The 13,157-nt window shown below is 40.1% G+C and overlaps 1 protein-coding gene across 3 annotated transcripts in view; it reads right to left on the bottom strand.

Moving 5' to 3' along the window:
- LOC149867463 (neurabin-1-like) overlaps positions 1 to 13,157 on the bottom strand; it is an 83,119-nt gene that overhangs the window by 54,346 nt on the left and 15,616 nt on the right. For all 3 annotated transcript variants that reach the window (XM_090045464.1, XM_090045463.1, XM_090045465.1), the window contains exons 3-7: positions 5,287 to 5,419; positions 4,527 to 4,647; positions 1,179 to 1,283; positions 897 to 1,017; positions 32 to 175 (exon numbers count right to left, since the gene is read on the bottom strand). In XM_090045464.1, the coding sequence (XP_089901590.1) occupies positions 32 to 175; positions 897 to 1,017; positions 1,179 to 1,283; positions 4,527 to 4,647; positions 5,287 to 5,419 (624 nt within the window). The remainder of the gene's footprint in view (positions 1 to 31; positions 176 to 896; positions 1,018 to 1,178; positions 1,284 to 4,526; positions 4,648 to 5,286; positions 5,420 to 13,157) is intronic.

The raw sequence follows: 13,157 nt of genomic DNA, 5'->3' as shown, positions 1-13,157 counted from the left end.
TAAATAATGTAATAACATTAAATACAATTACCTCTTTAAATTTAAGAAGAAGTTGTGCTGAATCCATATCCAGGGGTAAATTAATATCTTCATTTTCAGGAAGATAAAAAACTTCCACAGATTTTCCATGTAAATGTGACTCAAAGGTATCTTCATCATCATCATAGTCATCATCCTGACAATACAGAAAAACATTAGTGAAGAAAGATCTGTGCTTTGTTTTATAATCAACAAAAAAGATCTTTCTTCAATACACAAGCAATCCAAAATCATAAATACAACTTTTCTCCTGACTAGCACTTTTCTTTGTTCTTTTTCATTGAACATTTTTCTAATATTATAATGCTGCTTAAGATGCCTGTGAACATCTTATATAAGAATTCTACAAACAGAAAAAGGAAAGAACTGATCTTTTTAATTAACTTCATCTCTTCAAGTTGCCTCCTAGGTATCAGACGCAGGGCTGGTGGCAGTGTCAAAAGATGTCAAAGTATCATCTGAGCCTACCAGCCATTTGGGTTAACTTGGTTAAGGCATTTTCTACAGCCTACAGCACAAAAGGGGGTGATGCATCACACTTGGAGATGTTCAGCTTCCCAGCCTGAATGACCCAGGTACTCTTGAATAGCTGGGTCAAATGCAGTCAGCCCTAGACAGTTAAGGAACAAGGCTCAAAATTCATGCCTTTGACTCTGTAGCAAAAGAGCTTTCTCTTTCTGTCACTACCTCATTATCATGTGGAATGACAGTATTAAGATATAAACTTTGCACTTTTTCCTTTGTTGTCCCAAGCATTTGGTTCAAAGAGATGGTTCATACATATTCAAAAATATATATGCAAATAGTTGTACATAAATATCACATTGAAAGAAATGCAGGCACCGATTGCTTTATACCTGTTCTGCATCATCATGGCCATAGTGCTGCTCATACAGACTCCTCTCTTGCTCCAAAGTCTCACTAATGAGACGGGCTACTTCACTCTGAGTTCCTGGTTTCTCTCTTCCTATCAGAAATCTAGGAGGCAAAAACTTACAAGTCACCAAGTAGTGCAAGCTGCCTTTAGTGACAAGTTCTGTTATTTTTTTTTTAATTTACACAAAACCTTCTATGTTAATGAAAATCTGGATAACTTAAAAGGTAACATTCTAGAATTTGTAACAATAATATATACATACCTGACTGTGCCTTTGGTCTTTTTTAGTACAGTGGCTGCAAAAAACTGAGTTACTCCTACTAGACTTGTACCATCAACCTCAACAATCTGATCATTTACTTGGATTCTGAAAAATAAATCATTAAATATTTAGCCATAAAGTCAATAAAAAGATTTTGGTATAACACATTATCTCTATCTACATTGATAAACATACCTGAAATTTACAATATTTAAACTGACAATTATGGGGGGTCCCAAAAGTCCATTGCTAGCAGAATTAAGGAATAGGAGATTGATTTACCATATTTACTTGAATATAAGATGAGGCTTTCTGCCCCAGTCAACATGAGGAAAAAAGCCCCTCATCTTACATTCACATACCAGGAAACCTCATTAAATACACTGCCTATCTATGAACTGCTGTTAAAAGCAGCACATGCCCAATAATGGAAACCATTTATGCAGTTGACTAAATGCAGCCAGTGCTGAGCATGACTATGAAACCCTTTTTTAAAATTAAATTTTGTGTTACAGGTTGAATTAGCCAACTCAGTTCTGAATCCTATTGACTGAGCAGAACTCAATCATTCAAGTCCATGTGGTGCTACCACCAGCAAGTATCCTCCATCCCAGGCTCTTCAGCCTAGGGCTTCAGATACTCCCAAATCCATGGGCAGGCATCCTACATGCAGACCCAAGTGTGGAGACCTTGGGGTTTGGATGCCCCCAAGTCTCACTTGCCCTTAGCCAACCAGCCAACGGAGTAGCTAGGGAGGGATCTCCCATTTCAATGAAGCAGGTGTGTAGCCAAGATCCTCCACTGGGAGACTACAGCAGACTCTTGTAAGGGGTCCCGTCCACAGTGCATTGGACAGGTCTACACCAACTACTACACAATGCCTTTCTAAAGTGATCTCAGCCAGACAACAGACCAGTGAGGCAACTATGCTGGATCTCAGCCTACAAGAGACTGAGAAGCAATAAAACACATAGCCCATATGGGAGGTAAGTTAATGCAGCCCATCTGAATAAGACAGAGGGCCACTCGCATGATCAGGGGGCAGCAGGGCAGGCCCTACAAGGAGAGGCTACGGGACCTGAACCTGTTCAGCTTCCACAAGAGAAGGCTGAGGGGGTATCTAGTGGCTGTTTACAAACTGGTCAGAGGGGACCAGCAGGCATTGGGGGAGTCCCTGTTCCCCTGAGCACCACCAGGAGTGACAAGAAATAATGGTCACAAGCTGGCAGAGGGTAGGTTCAGACTAGACATCAGGAGGTGCTACTTCATTGTCAGGGTGGCTAGGTGAACCAACTTCCAAGCAAAGTGGTGCTGGCTTCTACCCTGGGGGTCTTTAAAAGGAGGCTGGATGAACACCTGGCCGGGGTCATTTGACCCCAGTACTCTTTCCTGCCATGGCAGGGGGTCAGACTTAATGATCTGCTCAGATCCCTTCTGATCCTACCAACTATGAAACTATATGGTAGTGCCCCTTAAGCACAGTGCCTCTGAGCACCAACTCTTGTTCAAGTCATGGTGAGCCATTAAAATGACTACATTTTGACTTCTTCACTCCCACAGCTGAGCTGCACATTTGTTTCCCATTTCCATTATTCCTAATTCTTCACCAGCTTTAAATGTCTGGCAAATATCGACAAATGGGACCCTAAACCGTTTACCCAGAATCCCTCTGCCGTCCATTCTCTCAGCCCGTCACATGATTAGCGTGGCCCCATACTCCATGAGGTGAAGGCAGACCAGACTGCCCTGCCTCATCTTCATATAAAGTTTTGGAGGATCCCAGAACTCATGACAAGAATACTCAGTTCCAGTCATGAGTGGGGTAGCTAATTACCACATGGGTCTTTTGGGGGCCGCGGGGGGGCGCAGGAATCCGGAAAACACACAGATATTGATTAGTATTGAAATGCTGTTGACTCTTGTGGGGACCAGCCTAATAAACGATGTGGTAAATCAGACATAAGTTATGATTTGTAATGGTAATAACTGTTTGGAACACAAAGACGTATGGTGACTAACAAAATGTGATGGGAAAAGTTTAAATATTCCCCCCTTATGTTCATATTAACATACATGCATTAACTAAAAGTTTTGCTAGCAAATTATTTGGCATAGATGCAGTTTTTATTTTGCTTATTGTAGACTAGACTACATAGACTTTTACTAAAAAAAACTCCAGTTCAAAATACAACTAAACAAATATGATATTTATTTGGCTGCACTTAACTTTTTCAACATTATTCATGGGAATTACCATATCAGATCAAGCCCAATGATCTATCTAGCCTATTTTGCTATCTCTGACAGCTGTCCTTGCCAGATGCTTAAAAATGATGCTGCAAGAAACCCTCTAAACAGAAAAGCAGAGAATAATCTAATTACAGGACACACTTCTTCATGACCCACATAAACAGTGATTGAGATAAGCACTGAAACATGCGGATTTATTCTCCCGATTTTATCTAAAGTGAGTAGGTGCAAGATGGAGAAGGGCTAAATGTTCAATTGGTATACACCAAATGCCACTGAAACCAAGGAATTATGATGAATTAAACCAGCTGAGATTTGGTATGAAATTTGGCTTGTTCAGTGAAGGCTTTAGGGTTTTTTTTAGACTGGCTGAATACCAAACTGATGAAAGTTAAAGGACATTTTCAGTGCTTTCATTAAAATAAGCTGCACTATACAATGCCCTTTGTATTATGGAATACAAGTAATTTTCAGCAAGACTGGAGCACTTAAATATAATAAAAATTACTATGCCAGTTACTTGAATAATTATTGTAGTGTCATGAAAGCATAATACATGTCATATTTGTATTTCAAGATTCTGTAACACAGAAGGAAAGGGAGGATGGCATCTTAGAGACTAACCAGTTCAGAGGCATATGCTGTCTCAGGCAAGAGCCTATGGCTTTGTCAGATGTAACAGACGTTCTGTAACTTTTCCCCTGTATATCTCAAAATAGAGTAATTATACAATATCCAAAAGGTCAAAAGTCAACCCAGGAACTTTAGCTCACTGGGCTACTATGGCTAAGATACACCCATTTCTATACTGATGGCACACAAGAGAACATTGTGGCTAGCAGGTCTGTCTGCCTTTGATCACCTAAACTCAATGACTAGATACCCATTTCCAGCAGGGGCAACTGGAGGCTGCCTTTGGCTCAAGTCCGGGGTAAGGCTTGACCTCATGCCAATGAAGCCATGAGATACTTTTCCTGCTCTGCCACTATACCCTCATTATTATATTGGATTATATATGTATTTTATGGAAGAATACTTGACTATATATCATGCAAGATCAGTACCAACATGGTAGGAAAGACCTAACTGAAAACTTACCGCCCATCTCTTTGTGCAGCTCCACCTTCTGTTATTGTTTTCACAAAAATTCCTAGTTTTTCCAATCCCTGATCTGCACCGACTCCCATTCCAATAATACTGATGCCTAGGCCACTATCACCTGTAGGGTTAAAAAATCCCAACAACAGCCACCATATATTTTATAATATAGTTGCCATAAATTATACTCACCAGTTATAAACAAACTTGCCCTATTCCTTATTTATACTTAATCAGACTAAGGTAAAATATATTTAAGTCAGTAAGTAATGAAAGAATGCAGACTGGCCTGTTCCCAGCAGGATGAAAAACCCCTTACACAGGAGTAAAGTCCTAGTTGCTTAAAATGCTCCAGGACAGCAATGCCTTCAAACACCAGTTGTATGGGAATTGTGGAAAGAGAGATTAGCATCACTGAATGCATTTTCTACCTAGATCCCACCACACTGCAAATGACTGCCTAGTGGATTGCATTCTGAAGTTTATGCTTCTGAGCTATTAATGACCCAAATAAATCCTCTGGTACTATAAACTGTCGAAGTTCCATTTACCTCAATTATATTATAATTACATTACAGAGACCTATCTCTGCAAGTTGTTCCAATGAATTCAAGCTATTCACAAATGTGAAACTAAGCACATACCTAAATCTTTAAAATATTAAGACGTAAATATCATAGAAGCCCACGTGAAAAGTGCTTCAGTATGTATATAAAAGAAATTACTTTTCTCTAGCAAATATTTGATAATTAATTTGCACCTTTTTCAATTTCTACAGGAAACACTTCCATTTTTTCCACCCTTTTCTCAAGTTCATATTCTGCTGATGCTGCTACTGGGTCAACTTCTTCATTGCGCCTATCATATTCTTCATTTGAATAAGTGCTGAAAACCTTAGAAAGATAACAGAAAATGAGATTTCAGTGTAAACATTCTTTCATGTTTAAGAGTAGATTATCTACAAGCCAATACGTAAATTGATAATTTTAAGGATTTCATTTTCTAAAAATTCAATTTATTTAAGAAATAACATTGCTGTTGCAGGACAGTTACTGAAGAACTGAGGAGGTATTTAGAAGTGTCAAATACTTCTAATGCCTTTATACTAAAACACACTTTTCATATAGATAAATACAGAACTCTGTTTTTTCATAAGCCTCATAAAAAAACAACACAACATCTTCTGTCAATTATTATTATTATTATTTTTTTTACAAACAGATGCTTTTTAGGCGGGGAAGTGAAGGGGAGTGGCGGAGGAACTGTTTCCCAGGAAAAGGAAATGCCATGTTACATACATTACTAAATATAGTAATCACTCCAGCTGAACTTTTGAATTGTTAAAAATAACAGGATAATAAATAGTACTAGTTGTTTATCAGTGTTAAGAGACGGAAGACTAAGAAGGAAGAAGGAATAAATAATATCTACTGAGACTGAATGAAAGTATTCACTAGGTGCATCTACATGTAATGCTACGTCACCACAGCAATGTGCTACTGCACCATGGCATTGGTGGGCACAAACCATAATGCTGCAACTACATCGCCATAGCAACACGTCCCTTGTTAAAGTGCATTTCTACAGTGATGCAGTGGCTAAAAAGATCTGTGTGCCACTGGCACACTGTGGTACAGGCTGTTACTGCACCGACATTTAGTACTTCCAAAAGGAAATACTGCAGTAACAATGGTTCAGTAGGGGCATGTGTAGACATGCCCACTAATAAAACCACTATGTTTAACATATACTATATAGATACTGGATTAAAAACCTTGTGAAATACAGTAGTACAGTCTCTTTTTCCTCTGCCTACAAACATATGGGGGGAACCTCCTTTATCTGGTTCATTTTTTTTTGGCATAGTTTGGCCATAGTAAGCATAGACTGCAGGCATGTTCTTCAGCATTAACCAGACAAATGGTACTCAAGAGTTTTGGTGACATACCAGTACTCCCCAGTCAGTAGCTTGCAAACCTGACAGAAAGTCAGCTACATAGCTAAGGTCTAATCTTCAGTTTTAAAAGATTAATGAGATAGGTGTTCATACTGGTGTACCTATGGTAAAAAAACCCAGGATAAATTTTGGTGTGTGTTTCCCTGTATATTTGTTTCCATACAGTGGGGATGCTGGGTCTGGATAGCAGCATCACCCACATGGGAAAAAAGCATCAAAATAGATGGCCAGAAGCAGCAAGGCAGGCTGGGATAGTGAAAGAACAATATATTAAAATATGCAGGTGCTAATCATATCTCGTCCACAGAACAGCCATTAAGCTACAATACAAGACTGCTTTTAGAGATTTTCTGCCAAACACTGCATGAGCAAGTACTGCATTGTAAGAACAGAAGTGGTCATGACTCTAATGAAGCTGGCAAAGAACTATGCAAACAGATGCAGAAGGATGAATAAAGACCCCAGAAGTTTTTTCCCTGTCAAGAATCTTCACATATCATAAAAGGGACTCAAGAATTTTTCGAGTTCTGCAACTAGCAAGTAAGCCAACAACTAGAGGACGATTGTTTCTTCTGGAAACCAGGGTAGATTTGCACCTTTTACCTAAAGAAGAACATAAAACAGGGAAGTTTGTAGAGCACAGCTGCCAAACCTATGCTTGGAGGTTGCGGAAGTTTATTTGATAGATAATTCTGATGGAAAACGTGTAAGTGGACTGCAGGCCTCTGAACAGGTGTGGCTAAGACTCTAGGGTCTGATAAACCCAGTTTTTTGATATCCAAGTAGTTACTCCCTCTCTGTTGGGAAGAAGTGCAGCTGAGCAATAAAAATTCCTGCCAGGTAATGGGAATGCAAATGGGAATCTGGAAAAAGAATACAAGAGGCATGTTCCTACATGCAATACCATAGCGGCCAGCAATAGAACACTGCTTGTAATCTGAATACTGGCACCGTGCTTTACTTTCTTTTCTCTGTGAAGCCAACTAGTACTAAGAGAGAAACCTGTATACAAATTTGGTGGCTGCACTGGCAGAAAAGATTGTGTGATGGAAAGGACAAGTATAAACACTACCAAGCATCATGGGCTGAGTTCTTGGACAATCAGATTAGAAAAACATCCCAACCCCAAATTCAAAGAATCATAGAAGCAGCAAGGGGAGACTTGGAAGTTTGTAACAAGAGGCAAGAGGTCAAGATGACATTTAGGGTGTTTGGAGACAAAAAGAGGATGGGTGGGCTGTGACTATGAAGAAGAGAGAACAAAGAGAAATCTCATACAGCTAAAATTTTCTAAACGTTATTAGGTCCTTAATGTGGAAACTGCAGAATATATTTCTGGGCACTGAGCTGTTCAAACAAGAGAGAAGTATACACTCACAAATGGCTGCTCAGCTTAACCCAGGAGAAAAAACAAAGAAAAAGATACCCACAAAGGGATCTTCAGCTATGCAACATAGACTATGTTCATTGGAGAGTCTCTATTATAGTGCTTCTCAACCATTTTAGGCTCAAGGCACTCTTTACAACTTCTCATAAATTTAGCAGCGCCCTTTGCAGACGCAGGTGGAGGGAGTTCCCTTTTCTCGGAGCAAGGGAGAGATGCTACCCATTTGCCTCAGCTTTAATGTACGAGGCCCAGGGTGCACCAGTTGAGAATCCCTGCTCTAGGCACTCCACTTTTTGCACTGTTCAGCTGAGACACTTTAAAGAGGCTTGGTTTTCCTGAATCGCTGAGCTTCAGCTCTGAAGACCAGGGCCCTGTCTGCAAGTAGGGATGGTCCCTGATTTCACTATTTTTTTAAATCACTGGCAATGCTCTTACCTCCTTGCACATTCTCACTCTCTCCTGGGCTGATTCCAGACCCAGGTTTAGCTGCATTTCTGAAATTAGATAACAGGGGACAGCAGGAAGGGGGAACAGATAGAGCAGGAGATCTTCTAGAGTTGCCTTGTACCCTAGATGCTCCTTGCCCTAATAAGCCCTTGGTCCGTACATGGGCTTTGATTAACGATAGAAGAGGCTACTTTTCAGTATGCTACGACTCTTCAATGCCACCATGCCAACGGTTATAATTCCCTGTGCTTGGTGCTGGCCAGGGCAACACCATGCAGGGCTTAAATCATTCCATTTAGTGCTGCTTCCACACCCTGTGCCCTCAAGAAGCAGCCTTCCCACATCACCAGTAGACTGCAACTTCCCCTGCAAGGACCTCTTCTCCTCCCACTCTTGCTCCTGAGACCCAGCAGGACTCAGGGACCAGCTGCAGGGGAGAGCTGAAGTCACTGCTCCATGGAACTGGCATGCCCTGCTCCTCCCACCTAAGTAGGCATGTTTTGGAGCAGCAGGCCTGAGGAGCTCCATGCCCAGTTTGTCCGGTGCTGGTCCTTGCGTGACTTGAGGATAGAGTGAGCCAGCAATGGGACACGCAGACTCTGCCAGACACAACATTACCAGTCCCAGTTCCAGTGATTCCCTTCCCCCACTCTGCCAGTTCCTCCTGGAAACAAGAGGTGCATGGGACAGTTCTACCTGTCCCATGTGCTTCTGTTTCCTAGGAGACACCACGTAAGGTCAGACCAGGAGGGGCCACAGTGGACCAAGGAACTCCTATTTACTTTAGGTTTATCAGAGCAAGCTCAGGCAGGCAGGAGTGTTGCTCATGCTACAGCCCTTCCCAGTTGCATCATGGCACCCCTGAAAGGGTATCTACAGAATTTTAGTTGAGAACTACTGTTCTATTATGAAGTAATGTCTGCAAGAGACAGGTAGACAATAGGATGAAGCTACTATACATATGATTACAGCTGAATACGTTTCTCAACATGACAGACAAGGATCCACTAGTAACAGTACAGATCAGTACAACTGACACCGCTTCATGTCCTTAGATGTGACTTCAGAGAATTACAAAGGGTGCCGAAGGAAAAGAATGTTTAAGTGATTTCCTCAAAGATCCTTCCCATCTCACTTGTGAAACAGGGCAAAGGCTTCTTGAAATGAGAAGATTTGTGTTAGGTAAGTGGTGTAAAATTTACAAAAATGGAATGTTAAAAATTACAAAGGATCAAACCAACAAGAAAGGGAAGGAAGAGTGGCTCACTGTTGTACAGTCCTAGACAAATCAGAAGTGAATTATTTCAACTGTTTGCAGCTCAGTGTTGTAAGATAACGCAGAAGATGAAGTAACTAATTGGTGTTTATTATACCTAACTTAATCACACTAGTGAATAGATGACCAGCTCCTTAAGCAATTATCTACAACCTGTAGGGGGAAAAAAGCTGCATCATCATAATGGATGCTGCCATTACTTAAATATCCTCAAAGTTGTTAAGAAGCTGTAAGTGAGAAGTCCATAACTAAAAAAAGAGTTACATACAGCCTGGGGGAATTTTATCTGATCTCACTTTTACAGATGAAGAGGAACTGATAAGAGAAGTAAATGTAGGTTAGTGACCATGTTTTTAAACAGAAGAATAAAATTCAATCTATTAACACACTCAGTTAGTGCCTTAAAAGGGGGCAATTTAATAAAGCTGAGATCAATTATGAGTGAAAGCTGGCAGTAGAAAGAATGTAAAGATATGAAAGATAGTAGGAAACTGCTTACGAATGTTTTACTAACTGCTCCACAAGCCATAATCCAAGAATCAAGAAGGCCACATTGTATAACAAACACGCAGACCTCACTTAGAGGGGAAGAAAGAGAAGAAAATATAATAAATGCCAATAAATCATGGATTTATAGAATCATAGGGCTAGAAGAGACCCTGAAGAATCATTGCAGCACCCTGCATGAGCAGGAGAGAAATCTGGGGTCAGACAACCTCAGCCAGGTGACTGTCCAGTCTTCTCTTGAAGACCTCTAGGGTAGATGATTGTACCACCTTGTGGGGAGAGCTTGTTCCATAGTCTGGACACCCTAGTTGTGAAGAAGTTTTTCCTAATGTTCGGCCTGAAACTATCTTCCAGGAGTCTGTTGACGTTGTTTCTAGTTTTCCCCCAGGGAGCCCTGGTGAACAGTTGTTCAGAGCCCCTAATGTATACCTCTGATATAGTGTTAAGCCGCAATCAGGTCCCCTCTCAGCTTTCTTTTCTTTAGGCTGAAGAGTCTGAGATCCCTCAGTCTCTCCTCATATTGCTTACCATGCAAGTCCCTGATCATGCAGGTGGCCCTTCTTTGGACCCTCTTGAGCTTTAGTACAGCCTTGCTGAAGTGTAGCGCCCAGAACTGGATGTAATACTCCAGCTGTGGCCGCACCAATGTTGAGTAATGTGGGAGAATCACTTCTTTGGATTTACTGGAGATGCATCAATTGATGCATGCCAGAGTGTTATCGGCCCTAGAGGCTACTGCGTCGCACTGCCAGCTCATATCCATGCTGCGGTTTATTGTTACTCCCAGATCCCTCCTTTGCAGTGCTGGTCAGGTTAGCAATGCCTAGCCTGTAGGTGTGCTGGGGGCTTTTCCTTCCCAGATGCAGCACTCTGCTTTTCTCTACACTGAACCTCATCTGGTTCTGTTCTGCCCAACATACCAGCCTGTCTAGGTCTGCTTGTATCTGCAGCCTATCTGTGGGTGTGTCTGCACAACCCCATATCTTGGTGCAAGAGAGACTTTGACAAACTAACTTGATTTTTTTAAATTTTCTATTATAAAATTGGTTTAAAGGCAATAGGATTACACAATATACTTCGAATTCTGTACTGTAACAGTTTAAGAGAATGATGATACAATATCAATGTGGCAAAAATTAAAATAGAATCCCTTTTACCCAGCTGTTAATCCTTTTCAAGAAGCTGTGTTTCTAGTGGGGTTCCACAGTGATCATTTTTTGGCCCTTTGCTATTTAACTTTTTACCAGTGACCTGGAAGAAGATACAAAACCCATCACTGATGAAATTTACAAATTATGAGAACAGTAAAAAACTGATACATAATGAAGAGAAGAGAACACTAACGAAGTCCAATATGGTTCTCTGGCTAAACTGGGTAAAAACAATACACATTTTAATTTGGTCAAATGTAAGGTCAGCAATCTGGGATAAAGAATTTGGGCCACATTTACAGAATGGAGGACATTATCAAGCAGTGACTTTGATAAGGATCTCCTAGGAGTTACGGTGGATAATCAGGTAAGCTTAAGCTCCCTGTGCAACACAATGGCCAAAAGGTCTAATCAAGGGAATATATCAAGTAGAAACAGAAGGTTATATCATGTCCAAATTCTGCACAGATGCAACTGCTACTGGAATACAGTGTATACTGCCCTTCCGTGAAAACTCAAGGACTGCAGCAGCAAGGACACAAAAGGTAAGATTATGGACTTGCTGCACCATAAATTAAGGAGAATGCATACGACCTTCCACGTCTGGCTGGCTGCAAGGACTAAAGCAGCAGCTCTTAGTATATACATAGTTTTACACAGCCCACTGTAAGCTTCTTATAAGCAACAACACTATACCAAGTATCTATCACTCTAAATATTTCAGGATCACTTCCAAAATGTGTCACTTTTCAAGAACAGTTACCTTAGTGTTTAACTACCTTACCAGTCAGTTTCTCAAGAGCATACAGATTAATAAAAATGTGTATATGGAAAAAAACCCAAGTTTTTTTTATTCAATGCATACATTCACCATATAAATGCCAACCTTCAATCTTTACTTGCTTTTCTACAATTCTTCAAAAAACAAACAAAACAACAGTAACAGTTGAAACAACAGTTTCAGACAGTAACTCCATTTTAAGACGACAATTTGTTTGTAGAGTACAAAAACACAAAATTATTTTTAGTGCTCTAGAATCTCTTACTTTGAAAATCTGTTAAAGATGTATACTGAATAAAATACAGCAGTAGATACACCCAACAGCAACTGTTCTAGGAACATCTTGATAACTTCTACAGATTTTGCTGTTTTTTAAACCATACTCCCCAGGAAACAAAAATGGCTCACTACCAGTGGTTGGAATTTCTACCCTTGAAGTGGAATTGTGTTAGTTCGAATCTACTTTAACACAGCTTTAAATTGTTGTACATATTGATCTAATAAGTTAACAAGAAATTCACAGTTATTAAATGGTAAGAGAAATGGATTAAAACACCTAAAACGGTGAAAGGTATTGGCTGCTTGGATGGCCTTCCTCAGAAAAGCCACCATATACTTTTCTCAAAGGGACTGACGCCACAGGCATCTCTAACACAGACAATCACTACCTTCCATTTTCTCCAGTGGAAATGAAGCAAACCTATCCTTGATCTTGGTACTTGCATAATCAAAAAACATAGAAGAGTCAAATTTTACTAAGGCCCATTGGGCCTTAGTCCCACCAAGAACACTGGACAACAGCTATTTTGAAAAAAACCCTAAACTTTGCAATTAACACCTTCAGAAGTAAACCTTGTTTTCAAAGTGGAGTAAAATTAAAAAATGAAGTTGTCAAGAAAAAAAACGTAGATAGAAAAGTGTAAATGAAATGGAAAGTTCTTAAAGAAGAATGTATTAGCTGACCAAAAAACCCAATGCCATAATCACAAAGGAAACAAATTCATAAAACCCAATAAATCTGAATTAAAAAGGGCATCCTGGGCCAGTAGGGAAGTTATTGAGGCAACTGAAAAGACAAAAATAATATAACACAAATGTGAAAAGGAGATAGAAGACAACAATACA

The sequence above is a fragment of the Crocodylus siamensis genome, chromosome 4 (assembly GCF_052110815.1).
Source record: "Crocodylus siamensis isolate JL-2025a chromosome 4, ASM5211081v1, whole genome shotgun sequence".
In the NCBI taxonomy this organism is placed as follows: Eukaryota; Metazoa; Chordata; order Crocodylia; family Crocodylidae; genus Crocodylus; species Crocodylus siamensis.
Note: the sequence above shows the minus strand (reverse complement) of the source record. Positions and strands in the feature narration are given on the sequence as shown.